The 16078-nt window shown below is 36.3% G+C and overlaps 1 protein-coding gene across 1 annotated transcript in view; it reads right to left on the bottom strand.

Moving 5' to 3' along the window:
- LOC109077127 (gamma-aminobutyric acid (GABA) B receptor, 2) overlaps window positions 1-16078 on the bottom strand; it is a 198575-nt gene that overhangs the window by 47537 nt on the left and 134960 nt on the right. Inside the window, exons 5-8 of the mRNA XM_042745768.1 lie at window positions 11290-11355; window positions 10910-11098; window positions 10172-10414; window positions 3471-3531 (exon numbers count right to left, since the gene is read on the bottom strand). Of these exons, the coding sequence (XP_042601702.1) occupies window positions 3471-3531; window positions 10172-10414; window positions 10910-11098; window positions 11290-11355 (559 nt within the window). The remainder of the gene's footprint in view (window positions 1-3470; window positions 3532-10171; window positions 10415-10909; window positions 11099-11289; window positions 11356-16078) is intronic.

Raw genomic sequence — 16078 nt, 5'->3', positions numbered from 1 at the left:
AGTTTAAAAAAATGGTTTTAAGGCACTCAAGAGATATTTCTTCTTATTATCAATGTTGAAAACTGACCCCAAACTTTTGAAAAATGAATATGAAAACATGAAAATGTGCCAAACTGTAAAAGACCAAATAAATATTTAGTAATTTCATCTAATATAAATAAAGCATTTGAATGAGCTTATTAACCAGTTCCTTATTTTAAAAACAGTATTAGTGCAGTGTTAACATCTTGTATTTTTTCTTAGTCTTTTTTTTTCACTTAATTATGACCATGATGCATTTTTTTGTTATGTTTTATTACTGCTGACAAAACAAAAAGCCTCGTTGACAAGAATAAAACTGAACTGGGTATTAAAGATGAAAACAGGATGGTTAGGTGAAATTTAAGGTTACGTATCCACAGATGCAATAAAATAAAGCTTAGTGTCAATAACTTCCCTGAAGAACAAGACTTAATCTCAGAGGCCAAATACAAAGAAAGTCTATTCAAAAAGCCATCTTAAAACTCAATATTTCTCCCTGGTGTGCGCTTCACAACTGCTTTTGTATTGACTGTCACACTCACAGGGAAGAAAAGTCACTTAAAAACAGAGAACATGGGAAATAAGATATTTATCACTTGGCTCCTGGAAATACATGTATTTTCCAAGACTGCTAATTTTAAACATTTACCACATGAATATGAATTGGGATGCCAACCCACATTCTCCCCATTGCAATTCATCTGATAGTCTCTGGTTTTCCCATTTAATTGCTGTGGGTTCAACCAGGCCAAACTTTAATGTCAAGAACAATTTAAACACCGAACTAGATTAGGTTTTGTTCTCTAGATTATCTTGCTGTGTCAGGAGAATCATTGACTGTGAATAATCAGTGCTGTCCATGTTCTGTACACGTTTTTGCTGTAGAGAATGTCATCATTCAGGTACTCTGACCATGAGATCAATGGGACACTACAAAGACAGCAAGCATGTAAACTAATAGACAGTGTTCAGTTATTAGTTGTCAACTGTAATGTCTTAAATAGCCTCATATGTTGGTCAGGGTTAAGTCTTTTTCAAAAATGCAGTGAGAAAGAAACAGTTTGGCCAGAACACAATCTCACCAGGAGGTCATTGTCAAATAACTAGGTTAAGAAACGGCTCTGAGTGTCTTGTCCAGATGGTTTGGTGTGTGTTGGCAGTCGGTGTGATATAGGAGCTGACAGACTGGGACTCTAAAGATGGATGGCACACTCAATTAAGGATCAGAACGTCTTTAAATATTCAGCCTGGGCTACCCTTTCCTATCCATTAACAGTGAGGGGGGAAAGAGAGAGAAATTATCAGAGATAAAGTTGGAAATGAATGGAACCTTGAAAAGGAAATTGGAGAGAATGATTCTTAAAATATCTGTCTTATTTTCCAGTTTAAGTATCTAAAATTGGATACTTTTTCAAATCTTTAATACAAGTTTAATACAAGTTTTGTCTTACTGCTAAATCTGCCAGTACAGTAAGATAAAATACACTTGTATTAATGATGCACTCTCTGAAATCTAGTGAATGAAATCATATGCAGTGTTGTTTCTCAATCAAATATATGATGTTTCAGGGATATTATTATTTTTTTTACTGGAAAAAAAGTTAAAAAGACTAATTAAAAACTCATTAAGAAGTGATTTCTGTGTGAATGATAAAAGACTGAGTTGTACTCAGTGTGACTGAAAGTACAGTCATTTAATGAATAAAGTGAATGGGTGAATAAGTGGGAAAGTGAGTGAGTGAATGAATGACTCCAAGCTGAAATACGAATGGAGAAAACAGAATAAAACTATAGGCTTACATAAAAAGGAATAGTCTGTATTGGCCTATACACAAAATGTGTTTCACTTAAATCATTGACAGATTTGGATGATGTTTTGCTTCTATCTGTAAAATCAACCAGCGTTGGTGTGACCATCGCGCCGGCGCCTCATGCACACAGACACAAAAGATTTTGCAGCATTGCAGCCTGTTCATTATCACAATAAACTACAGTTAAAGAAACATAAAAAGCTTCACTGCTCCGTTGTACAATCTGTTGCATTCAGTGAGCACCGCCTCACTGTGCTGATATAGCTGATGTGAAGGATGATGTCGATGCGAGTGAAGTACAAAGCCAATTACATAATAAATAATATTTTAGCATCCAGACACATTGCAAATATAGAAACATTTGGATCCATACCAATCGAGGTAGGCATCAGTTTCACCTTAAATTAATGTGTTTTTGGATGTTTTTATAGCATTGACGTTTTTATAGCCTAAACGCATAGCCTTAAATTTAGAGGATTTGTTGTGGAGAGAAGAAAACTAATAACTGTGTTTATCATAGATAGCCTATGTATAGGCTGCATATATAATGTAGCCTAATAATACAATTTCATACGAGTAGCATTTTTTTAAAATGAAGAAAACATTTTTAAATATCTTAAAAAATACTTTAGTGTCTTTTAAGCAGATTTAAAAGACACTACAGATTTTTTTCTTTTGTTTAGTAGCCTATAATTTGCCCAACATCTAGAAAATATGATGCTGTATTGGCTGTGACTAAGCACAGCAGGTTAAGATATCTCTTCCTGTTTTTTTGTACTTTTTTCTTTTTTGAGTAGAAAACGCTGTACTTTATTATTATTATTATGCTATTATTATTATTATTAGTAGTATTATTATTATAGACAAAGAAAACTTAAAAAAAAAACGTTATTAGCCGTACTTTTTTCTAGGCAAACCGGTTTTGGAACACAGAGGAACGGAGGAACAGAAACTTTTAAATATCGATTCTGCTCGGAGTGAACCGACTGGATTTTTCTTTTTTCTTTTCAAGCCCTGCTCTCTGGTGCACTGCTGGTAACAGCATCGCCTTTCTTTTTTTCATTATTTTTCCCTGACTGCCATTCGCCTTCATATTGACAAACAGTTCAATCACCCTTCAGCCAAACAGCCCTCCGATCCTGCGGCCTGTTCAAAAAAACAGTCTGAAGAGGCGATGTAACACACTATGGAGGGGAGCCTCTGCGCTGAAGCAGATAAGACTGAAGAGGGTGGGGAACGCTGGCCTGTGGCTGCTGTGGGGTGCGAGGGGGGAATCCCTGCTCCGAGATTAAATCCCACAAACCAGCGTTAATCTCCCCTGCCCTCAGGAAACACACACACACACAGACACACTGGATTAATCACATCAGAGGGCCAAACAGGGGAATTCTCTGACCCTATTAAGCTACAGGACGGCGCTGACGTTGCCGCTGAGCATGCCGTCTATCTACGTGATATATGGCACAATTGTCATGCTGAGATACTTGTCGCACATACTCTATGAAATGACATATCACTGAGTGAGATGTTCATGTAAGACGGAGGATGATCAACTTTGGCTGAAGGACCTATATTTTATCCAGCATTTCCTATAAAAAGGCTTGTTAACCATGAAAAATGGCCATTTAATGGACTTACCTTGAAACTGGGTGAATTTTATGGTTCCCATACGTTCCCCGTTCCTGAACATCACCTGACCCTGCAGAAACACACAACGATGAAACTTCACAAGAGCTGCTTATCATGTGTAAATGGACATTTTGCAGAAGTCTCGATTGCACAGTTGAGATGATTAATATCATGGCAGATAATCCAAGTTTTTACAGATATATTTTACAAAGATCAATTTTCCATCTTGTTGCCATATTCTTCACTCTTGGCACAGCAACAAATTGGGAGTGTATAGTTTGAAGTCTGGCAAAGGGCTTGTTTTTAAAGCCATTTATTAGACTAAAGATCTGTGAATTGATTGCGTTCTTGAGGCAAACATAATTAATTGCAGCACAATTGATTTGTTAAATTAAAGGAGCACACAGAGGTCTGAGAGGTTGTCAGGTTGTGCCAGCTGAGGAGGACTGGGATGCTTTACTGATAAAATAAAATAAAATAATAAAAAATACAATAAAAATAAAATGAAATAAAATAAGTAAAGACATTGAAAAATAAAAAATAACATAAAATAAAAAACAAAATAATAAAAGAAAATATTGTTAATAATTTTTTTTTCAAAAAAAAAAAACATCCTGTATCAGTGTCATAAAACTCTAAATGTTTATGTAAATAGGTAAATTCTGCATAATATTCTGCAGATATTTCAATAAAACATCTTGTATCAAGATCATAAAATTGAGAATTCTGGTACATTTCTTCTTACTTCAGCAAGCACTATAATAAAAGCCTTAGAAAGAAGTAGCACAATGGTGAAGGAAAGATAAAGATTCAACTTAAAATAACAGAGGTCCATCAAAAAGGCTACTGAGAACTTGCAAGTTCCTGTTTGTGCCCTTGAGAGATCATCACAACAATAAGAGCACCGTAAGAAACTTTGGATTAAATGCATCTTTCAAAGGGGAAGAAACCAGTTAATGTTAAGAAAATATAAATAATAAATCATTTCACACAGTTACAAAACATAATCATTAACAGAGGAATTTCCTGCAAAATCATGAATTCAAATATGTCATATCAAATGTTGCATGTTAATCATGGACATCGAATCAAAGTGCAGACAGGTATATAGCATGTTTACATAAATAGTTTTTAAAAGCTCCATCGCTGGATCAAAATATTATCTAGTTTGCTCATTATGTCTTTAAAAAAAGAAAATGTGCAAATTTGCTGTCTATCTGCCCCTGAAGCTGCCTAATGAGCCATTTAAAAGGATTTGGGATCACTCGGCCCAATAAAATAACAGGTGAGAGGCATACTGCATTACCATGGCAATAATTAGAAGCCCATTAAAACCATGGGAGGCAACTCAGAAGCGATCGTATCTCTAAAAACGGCTGTTTTTGAAGTGTAGAGCAGACTCCAGTCCCAGTGCAATATGATTCTTTGTTTAGCTGCTCTGACGTGGGCGCGCTGGATAAATGCTCGCCTTCACAAAACACATTAAAGCTGCAATTCAGAATTATGTGTGTAAACAATATATAATGTGAACTGCAGTACTCTTTGTCAAATGAAATTTACCGACTCTAAAGCCCTACCTGTGGATATTTACATATCCTCCATAGTTTCCGAGACATAATTTTGATTTATATGCTGACTAGGATGTCATTTTTGAAACACTGTAGAGACAGCAAGAAACGTCGGACATATTTTGTTGTTCAGGACCATCAATTTCATTATTCATTTTGCAAAACATCTATTTTGTGTTGGATGGAAGAAAGAAAGATGAACTGTCACTTTAAGACTCAAGCTGTAGTTGGAGAGTTTTTCTAAATCAGTGAAGTCTTCACTCTTTCTCGGTTTCTTTTTTTAGACTGGTTTCATAACATTAGAACAGCTGAAAATAGATTGCGTTGCACTGCAGGTGTGGGCTGATGGGTCAAACATGTTGATGGCACCTTTTATCAGTGTGTGTGAGTGTGAGTCTGTGCAGAGGTGTGGACAGGTCGGGCAGGAGGCCTTATGGAGGTCACACAGGGGAGCAAGGCACCCTCAGGCCTGTAAAAGTGGTTGTGGGTGGAGGTGATGAAGGTGAAAGAAGCGAATGATGATGTTGATATATGTTGATAATGGAATGACGTTATATATATATATATATATACAGATGTTGTCTACTAGTCCCAATAGTCCACATCTGCAGTGCAATAGTCTATTGTCAACTTTTCTAATATTATAAAAGTTGAATGATGTTTTCGAATACATGTTTCCTGTTCTTATTTAAATTTAAGCAGTCTGAGTACACTGAGTAACTTGAAAAGATATCAAAAGTAAGTGGTAAAACTGCCAAGAAACATATTTATGTTACAAAAACTGGAACATAATAAAAATTGTATATGGAATCGAGTAGGTGAAAGGATGGCTGCTCTTAGTGTGACACCAAATGTCAAATGCGGAGGAGGAAGCGTGATGTCTGGATGAGGAGTCTGTGACTGTGACCCTGAACCAAAAAGACTACCCCAGCATTTTAAACTGGACACAAGCGTTAAAGCAATGCTGTACCTACTGTAAAAATGCAACACATTTTTGAAAACTTTACAAATGTTGAGAACAGCTTTACAAACAATATTTTCATTGGCTGTTATATCTGCAAAAAGAGGCTTTGGTTTAGAAATTTAGATTGCATTTTGATTTCCTGATTTCTCCAGTCAAGTATTTTTTGTATGCTTTAATGTAAGTACATTAAACTGTGTAAATCAAATCAATCAAAACTGAACAAATTAGGTTTTCAACACTTTTGACAAGTAGTGTTTATTGATTCTCATCAGAATCCTTATACTCAGGATCCTTATACAAGAAAACAATGTGAAATCTGATTCTTAAATTATTCATAAGTTTGAGGTCAGTGAGGTTATTGAAAGACGTCTCTCATGGTTATTAAGGCTCCATTTATGTGATCAAAAATGTTGTAAAAGCAGTAATACTGTGTAACACTATTACAATTTAGGATATCTTCTATTTTAATATACTTTAATTTATTTCTGTAATGGTAAAGCTGAATATTCAGTATTGCACAATTCTTCAGAAATTATTCTAATATGCAATTCTGCTGCTCAAGAACGTTTTAATTTCTTTAAAAATACATATACTATTGACCCCAAACTTTTGATTGGAAAAGTACGTTTGCTTCTACAAGGTACCATCAAGAAAGTTGTGCTAACCCTCTCTTAACCAAATAAAAGCAGCACAGCACTACTCTTTACTCAAAATGATCCACAGAGACTTCTCTAAGATAATGTTTTACTTCCTGAGGCATGCTGGCACTCGATCGATAGCTCTTCTCAGAGGACTCAAAGTCTGATGGAGAAGCTAGAACAGCCCGTTCTGTTGGACAAAGACCCAGCCATCAGTACGAGACAAGCCTGATCCTTGTGGGACCACTAAATCTGTTGTAGTCAGATTGCAATCTCGTTTTATGCGACTATATTCCATACAATTCTCTGCAATCATTCAGCTTTGATAGGAAGAAGTCCTATTTTAAATCCGAAACTGAGATTATTTTTTATTTATGATTATTATAATTATTGTCAATTTTGTTGTTTTAAAGTTATGTGTGATAAATAATAAATGTATTTTGTCTAAATAAATTTTAAACACATCACAAAAAAATAAAACAAATATTTCAAATGTTACAAGTGAATTTAGGCAACACAACACACAAATAAAAATGGATATTGATTTTGAGTAGGGTTGGTCTGTTTAACCCTCTGGAGTCTAAGGGTATTTTTGGGGCCTGGAGAAGTTTTGTCATGCCCTGACATTTGTGCTTTTTTCAGTTTCTTATAAATATCTAAATGGCTAAAGTCTAATCTCACTGTAATCAGCACAAAACTGGGCTATAATAATATGTGAGCAGCATGTATATACATGATTGTGTTTTTGATAAAAAAAAAATGTTATGCGTGGTTAGTGAAAAAACTAAAAATGTTAAATCACTTGAAAAAGGCAATAAAAACAATACAGAAAAAGGACTTTTGAGAACTGGAGCTTGTAGCCTAGATAAATTGCGAAAAATCTTGTTTACTCACTTACAGAAAACAATATATTGATTTAAATTTTCTAAGACACTTTTTGTTGGTAAAAAGTCATATGCGAGTAGGCGTCAACATGAATTCACACCTGAGAAGACAAGGCCTGCATAATGAGCTGCATAATGAGCCATTCAGTCAGCTGTGTCACTGAGAGCGATGAGTTACAAGAAAGAATGTGAGGACAAAATAAATGTATATAATTTTATGTTGTAGTTTTATTTAGAATATATTTAATTATCCCACAACATAATTTAATATTCACTTGTGAGTGCAGATTAAACAGTTTATTAGGAACAATCAAAGCTGACTTTCAAACTGAATTTTTTGCATCATTACTCCAGTCACACTATCCTTCAGAAATCCTTTTAACAATCTTATTTTCTACAAAAAAAAAAAAACATTTATTGTTATTATTATCATTATCATATTATATTATTATTATATGAATGTTGAAAAGAGATGATAATATTTTTTTCAGGTTTTTTAGGGGGGGATAAATTGAAAGAACAGCAATGATTGTTACATTTGTTACAGTTACATTTATTGGTACATTTATATATTTACATCAAGCTTTTATGGTATAGTAGTGTATATTTGTTATTGAAACTTCATAATATTTCACTTGATTATACATTTTAGTCAGGAATTATAGTTTGGAAAAAGTCTTTGGACAAAGTCTAACTAGTAAAATGTTACATTATGTGAAAAACTAATACAAGTATATAAATAAATAAAAAGAGACTTACTCATGTTTATGATCTCTGCTGAATAAAGTTCTTCATTCTTTTTTTCTGAGGAAATCCAAATCTCAAATCCTCAACCACATCACATCTTTTTGGGGTGAATTATATCTTATTCCTCTCATCGCGAAGCAAACAGTAAATAAAAAAAAACTTGAAGAACAATCTCGCTGCGTTGTCTTCTGTTGTGTGGGCGTATTCAAAAGCCGCGCGCTTCAGTGAAACATTTGAATCTCAAAAGCGCGCTCGGCGCGGGGGCGTGGTCGCATTAGAAGATAATGAAGGGAGAAAAAGACGGAATCGCATTGTTTTCATATGGATTACTTTATCACAGAATATTTGTTTTCAGCAGCACTTGTTTAGTTTAAAAGTAGACATGTCAGGCTTTCTATAGATATCTCTCTCATGTCTCTGTTGAGTATTCACTGAGTTACAGTTCATTTGAAGCATTTTTGTAACTGAAGATCAGCGCAGACAAAGGCTGCAGACAGCACTCCTTGTTGTTATCTTTATTTTTTAGTGCACAAAGTTTTGTTATTATTATGTCTGTATAAAAAAAAAGTAGACCCTTTACAGATTTGATGTATTGCTCTTATCTGTACGATCAAAACTGAAAGTGTAATTTAAGTTCTTTTCGGGGTTATCAGGAGAAAATACCCCAAAACGCGTATACGCGTTAATCGACTTCAGAGGGTTTTAATTGCTCCTAACATTAAAAACTGTAATCATGTATATATTCTTACACTATATATATATATATATATATATATCTATATATATATATATGCATAATACTTTTGTTATAAATTATATATTATTATAATTTTTTAATGATTAATAATAGTAACAGATAAATACATTTTTCCCTACAAAAAAGCTGTGCTAATCATGTTAATTTGTCTTTGACGTTAAATAGAAAATAATAACAAAAAATATTTATTAACAGAGTTATTTTTTCAGATTTGCTAAAGATTGCATTTAACAGTTTCATGAAATAATTTGTTTTTAAAGGATTCACTTTAAGTGAACGTTAGATGACAGCAAAAGTAATTTAAATGTAAAAATAGAGGAAATTATCAATTAAATATACAATAATGACTGATATTAATAAAGTAACTCTGTAATGTTGGCCAGTAACCATCACTGTATCTGATATATGATATAGAATGACCACATGCTCTTGTTTGTCTTTCTGCTCATATTTCCACTGGTCTTCCAGCAGTATTTTTCTTTTTTATGTGTGTTTGTTTTTCCTTCCTCTCCATTAAGCTTTGACGCTGAAGTCTCGCGGCACATGCATTGTTTGTTAGCAGCCTGAGCAAATATAAAACATACTCTGCTACACAAGAGAGATAACTGCTGGATAAAAGCTGAAGATGGAGGGCTGGAGGACATACTGTACTAAAACCCAAAATCCCCATTAACCCCTATTCATTTCCCAAACCAAAAGCATTTACTGCAATATCGAAACTCCTTCTGTTTTTTTTTTTTAAGAGAGATAATTCGGTTCAGCCTCTATTAGATTTGCTGACTTTCCTTCTTTTTGCGCTCTGTGATTCTCGCTTTTGGCAGCCTGCAGCAGTGTGTTCTCATAAACAAACACACATTCAGTGATGTCTGCAGATGGGACACTCCCTGCATACCAACTATCTCCCTACCTCTTATCTGACTCTTATTCTGTCAGCTACATTGCATGTTTAGCATTACTAGCCTCCAATCCTAAGACGCATTCTCAAATGTCTGCCCTCCCTCAGCATCTCGCAGGCAGTTTGCAACAATAAAAGTAGCCCTCTTTTGACTTTGAGATAACAATATGGCCTTTACAACTTTTCAGCTTTAGGAAACGTCACTTGACGGCTCAATCTAAAAAGCTTTTGCAGTTACAGAATTGTAAATCACTTACCGTCACTCCAAAGAAGTTGGTTTCATTCATCACGTCCAGAACCATTTTGCCCACCTCGCGGTCATCCACTGTGAAGTTGTGGTACATGTCATGCCTCTCCTTGTGTCTGAGGAGCTCCATGACACGTGTGAGGGTCTTCGCAATCACCCAGATGCCATCGTAGGCAAAGCCGTGGAACTTGCTGGCCTCCACTCCTTTCTGCTCTCGCTCACGTTTGTACTCCCTCTCGTACTCCTGCGGCGTCTAAACATGAGAAATCTTTTAAAAATCTACTTTGAAACATGTTCTAAGAAAACTGATATTTGTTTTCATGTTGGTTTCAAACATTTTTAGAACCATTCATAGTGTTCTACTTAACATTGATTTTAAATACAAAAATGACTTTCAAGTAAAAGTCTCTTATTCTCACCAAGGCTGCATTTATTTGATGGTATATATATATATATATATATATATATATATATATATATATATATATATATATATATATATATATATATACACATACCATCAAATAAATGTATATTAAAATGTAATTTATTCCTGTGATAAAAAGCTGAATTTTCAGCAGCCATAACTGAGAAACGCCCAGAGTAAGAATCTATTGAAACTGAATTTCATAGTTGAAACTGCAATGCATCATTTTTTCCTATTCCACATGGTGGATTTTTTTTTTCTGTCAGAAATCAGAAATGTCATTCATAACTCCTGAGATCCCACCGCACTGCAGACACTCACTCTTCCTGATATTCCTTTAATCTGTTTGGCACTGAGAGGCTCAAAATCCACGCTGATGTAGCCCTCCATGGCTGTCAGCAGCTTCTTAGTGGTACAGTTTGTGGAGTTGGCCTGTTCCCACCAGTTCCCCTGGTACCATCCAGGGATGATCCACTGGTACTTACTGCCATACATGTTCAGGTTGTAAGCCTGGAGCACACACACAAGATCAGAGACTCTACACACATCTCATTTCAACCGAAGAAAAAATATATCCACTGCAGTCCTTTCAATGCTGATATAGCTAAATGTCTTTGAAGCACATGTACAGTATGTTAAAGAAATCTAAAGGCATTTCACAGTCTGAAGCATGATATGAGACATGAAGCCGGCTGACTTACACAGCAGAAGACTTTAGCAGCCAGATTCTCATCAAACTGACCGATGATTATCCGAACATCATTATCCTATAGAGAGGGGCAGAGAACAAAATAAAACAGGTAGTTAATGGCTAAAGAGATTTACATAAAACGGTAACACTTTAGTATAGGGACCAATTTTCACTATTACCTATGTAGTGAATTTGCTTTTGCCAACCTAAGGTGGTGAAATAGTGTAGTTATGGGTACTCGCGTCATCAATGACATTATGATATTTGGATCACGTGTCACTTAAGGTGTGGTTATGAGTACATCACATAAGAAAGATTGGTGGGATCTCTAACTTGTAGAACCTCTTTCTTTATCATCAACACAAGGAAGACACAAGTGTAATAAAATACATTTTATTAACAAAAGATTGACAAGAGTAAACAACAATTACTAAATGAAAACCGTAAATGAAATAGTAATAAAGTGCATTAGATGCATAAAATGCAAGTGATTATGTTGGGTGTTATCTGGAAAGATGCAGACGCAGATGTGGCCCTGGACTAAGTGCAGAAGGTCCTTGCCTGGAACACTCAAGCAAATTACCCTGAAGTGAAAATTTGCTCTCCGGAACTTAACCTTGTTGCAAAAATCTGTGTGTCTTCTGCCTCTCTTGGCTAGAGACTCAGAACTTGGTCAATCCACTTTGTCTCTCTAGGGTGGAGACTCAGGATGTGCTGCATCTGTTGTTGTCTTACCAGACAAAGAAACAAAACATGAATATCTCTCTCCTCATAGGCTGGAGGCTCAGAACATGGCCGTATCTGTTGTTGCCTCACAAGCTGGAGACTCAGAATGAGTGTGTCTGCTAGTGTGCAGAGACTCAGAACGGGTGTGTCGTTGCTGTCTCTTTCCTTCTGGGACTCAGAACTTCTATGTATCTGTTAGTGCCTCTCTGGATGTGCCGGAGATTCAGAACATGGATGATCTGTTTCTATCTCCTACAGAGACTCAGAACTGAGTTATCGGTTGCCGTCTCCCCTGTAGTGGGCCACAGGCTCTGAACGGGTGTGTCTGTTGCTGCTTTCCCTGAAGCAGACCGGAGACTCAGACCGGAGGTTAATCTGCTACTGTCTCACTGGACATGCCAGAGACTCAGAACAAGGAGTGTCTTTTGTGAAGGTACCTTTATCTCTTTCCGATGAGGAGGGGATTGCAATCGGGCACTTCTTCATCTCCAGGCTGTGATTGGCTGTTTCCATCACCCTTCTTTCCTCCCGTGGAACTTATTTGCATAGTCCAAACCACAACCAGAATACATTTGGCAATGTTATGAACACATTAAGTTCAAACATGATGGGGAAAAAATTTAACTGTCATGCATGCATTCATTTGTCCATTAACAGCTGAGTTGATGTTGCACTACACATCGCTGTTACTGAGAATATTTATTTCTTTGAATAAGTATGAGATGTGTGTGTTGTAGTCTGCATTAGTTTAAGCTTTGAGAACATGGTTATGAATGGATTTGGATGGAACTCCGTGCTCTCTCTCTTTGTTTCACCCACTGTTGCTGCGTCCAGAGGTCCTAAGGAATTTTTACAGCGATCACAGGCCAAAACCTGAGGAATCAGTCTGTTGGTGGGTGAAGGGCAGAAACTGCATTTTGACGAATAGGAGGTCCTGTCCTTCTTGCCCTCTAAGAGCTGTCTGGCTGTTGTCCTGGCATCTTTATCTGATGGCGTTGGACAGTTTGCTTATTTTAGTCTACCAAGATCCAATCAAAATGTAGCAACCCTTTTTCCACTATTGTGGTCAGAGAGAGGCCCTGTTGTGTTGTCCACTATACCTAGTTGCTTATTAGCATGCCTGTTATTGACATATTGGCTGTTTCCTACCTAATACCTTAACAATGTAATATAACAACATTAATAACTTAACAACATCCTTACTAGCTATTAATAAGCAGCAAATTAGGGGTTTATTGAGGCAAAAGTCATAGTGGTTAGTAAATGGTGAGAATTGGACCTTAAAATGAAGCATGATCAATAAAACCTATGATGAAAGGTGGCTGGTAAGCACAAATTGTTTATTCTAACAAAAAAAAACATAATATAAAAAGAAAATGTTAAATATAATAATAATAAAAAAAACTGTCCCAAAATATTTGCAAATGTCTGAATTACAAGTAAAATGTTTCATTTCTGCACAACTAGAGCCACCAAACAATACTGCATTAAATGACTTATTTCACACACTCCACTCGCTTGTAAGGAAGTCATTCGAGTTCAGATCCAGCTTGGGCCAATTCCCAGTCCTGTTATCCATCTCTTCCGTATCATTTTTTGTCTGTTCTTTCACCATCTCTATTAATAAAATGCCCCAAAATAAAAGTAAGCGAGCTTTTCATGAGAAAAGCTGCAAAAAATATGTAAGCATCTTTCAAAAATGCAGGTAGGATGTGTTTGGTTTCCTAGGTGAGACATTTTAACACCAAGTGTATTACAGAGAAACAGTATCAGCAGTGTGAATTGTTTAATATCCAGAGAGAAACAGAGATCTACATCTGTAACCAGCATTCACGCTGCATGATTGAGTCTGTAAATAATTCAGCCCACTTCAGCCTTGTGTCTCCACCTCGTCCAGTTCTGCATCACTAGCTATTTTTCCATAACTCAATGCACATTTTGAATTATCGGTTTAGTTTTTGACTTGTGCGAAAAAGGGTTAATGCGAATAAAGGGAGATGGAAACACATTTGCCGAATACATTCCTCCAAGTGCATCAAAAAACTCATGTGATTTGCGGGATGGGACGGCATAACTTGACTAACAAGCAGACCGATCTCGTTGCACAGCATCTGAAATGTTGTTATGGTCATCACAAAAATCTTGAGCAAAGTTTCTTGCCAAAATATTTCTGTATAATTGCCTTCAGAACTCTCTTACACGACTACATTCCCAAACAGCAGGCATCCACCTCTGAAAGCAATGGCGGCATTTATTGTGCTTTGTCTGCTCACTCTGAGGGGCAAGTAATTCATTATATATGAAAATTATTATATTCAGTGGCTTCCCCCAATTTTCTTTATATTGATATTCAGAGCCAGTTTATCAGGAAGTGATGATTTTGTTCTCTTTGACTTGTTGGATGGAAACGGTACTTATTTACAAATGTTTTATGTGACATAAGAATTTTACGCACAAGTAAAATTCGCAACTTTGTATGGAAACCCGGCTACTGAGAATCAATCCATCACTGGATTTTCACGTGGAAGTCAGACGGTCTTGTTTAAGGGGTGCCACGGCCCAATTCATCAAAGAATGTGTCACAGCTGCAGGGATATTGAAATGCCCACCAGCGACTTTAAGAAATAATCTCTAAATCTATTTTTTGCTTTTCCCTCTTGGGATGTCATCCTCAAGCACGAGGCTACAGGAAGAGCATTTAACATGCACAGCTAATGAGCTACTCAAGATGAAAACTATCATGTTCAAGCAGGAGTAAAAAAATAATGACTCCAGTGGGTGGGATAGAGTTTTGTAGACAGCTCTGAAAAAGTAGCGTTTACAGGTAAGATCACAGCGGATGCATTAAATCTGATCCCAGACCTGCTCTAAACTCAGGAACATTGACATAAACAGTGTTTGCGATGGGGCCACATTCAAACGCTGTTTAAAAGTGTATGTGTGGCCTGTGGTAAAAGCTTTCCTTGAGACGTTTCTCAGAGACTGCCAAAGAACATGCTGAGATATTGGAGCTATTGTGTGAAATACTCCCGCTTCCCTTTTCAGGACCAACTGCTTGGGTTAGGCGCTTCTTGCTTCACAATCAGCAGCCGTTACAAACCCTGTTGCCGCTCCCCACAGCGTGGGCACTTAACCTGAATCCCTCCAGCTGTGTAAGTGGCTCCAGCTGTCCTGGAGCCCTGGCAGACACAAGCTTCTTCCAGCCAGGCAAAATGCAGGCTGGATCTCTGCCAGGCTATCCCAGAACCGCGGTCACCACTTGCTTTGCTTTTATCAAGACCATGGTTGCGAGACTTTCCCACATTTACACAGCGAATGGTAACCCACCTACAGTGGATGTGTGGATGAGAACATTTTGTTTATATGGGTTTATATACTGCAAAACTGGAGGCTGTCGCTCTGGCACAGCAATGTCAATGTGAAATACAATGTTGAATTTACAGACTCTAAGAGTTGCTGTCAACTGGTGAAAAATCTGAGCGTGCAGAATTTGAAGAAACAGTTCTTCAGCAATTCTTCTCCATTTGGGAAATTGCGATAATGGAGGTACTAAGTCAGGCAGGTAATAGAAGTCATAATAGTTTCACGGTGAAAAAAAATGACTCAGCAAAAAAAGGTGGGAACAAACCTTTAGGTGGAAATTACAAAGTAGGAGAAGCAGCAGACAACAATGGAACAATGGCTATTTAGATCATAAACATACCCGGATAAATTGATCATGGCATTCCTGCCACTTTATGTGTTTGATGATTACAGAGTCAGCTTTTCACTGTTCACACAAATGTATAAATGCAGTAAAAATGCAGTCACATCTTTAAACTATGATATTTTGTATATTTTTGCATATATATTTCCCCCCTTTCAATATTAAAAGGGAACTGTCAAAGCATAATGTGACTGAACAGAAATCTAGAAATAGACTACATTTTCTATTTTAAAAATGTAATTTTCATTTAAAACAATACTCATTCGCATTATTATAATAAAAATATCAATAATATTAGATTTTTGTCATATTTTGCTCTATTTTCAGCACAAACATCATTAAAATGAGATAAATTTAGATGAGAAGC

Source organism: Cyprinus carpio, chromosome B19 (genome assembly GCF_018340385.1).
Source record: "Cyprinus carpio isolate SPL01 chromosome B19, ASM1834038v1, whole genome shotgun sequence".
NCBI lineage: Eukaryota > Metazoa > Chordata > Actinopteri > Cypriniformes > Cyprinidae > Cyprinus > Cyprinus carpio.
This window is presented reverse-complemented; position numbering and strand designations above follow the sequence as displayed.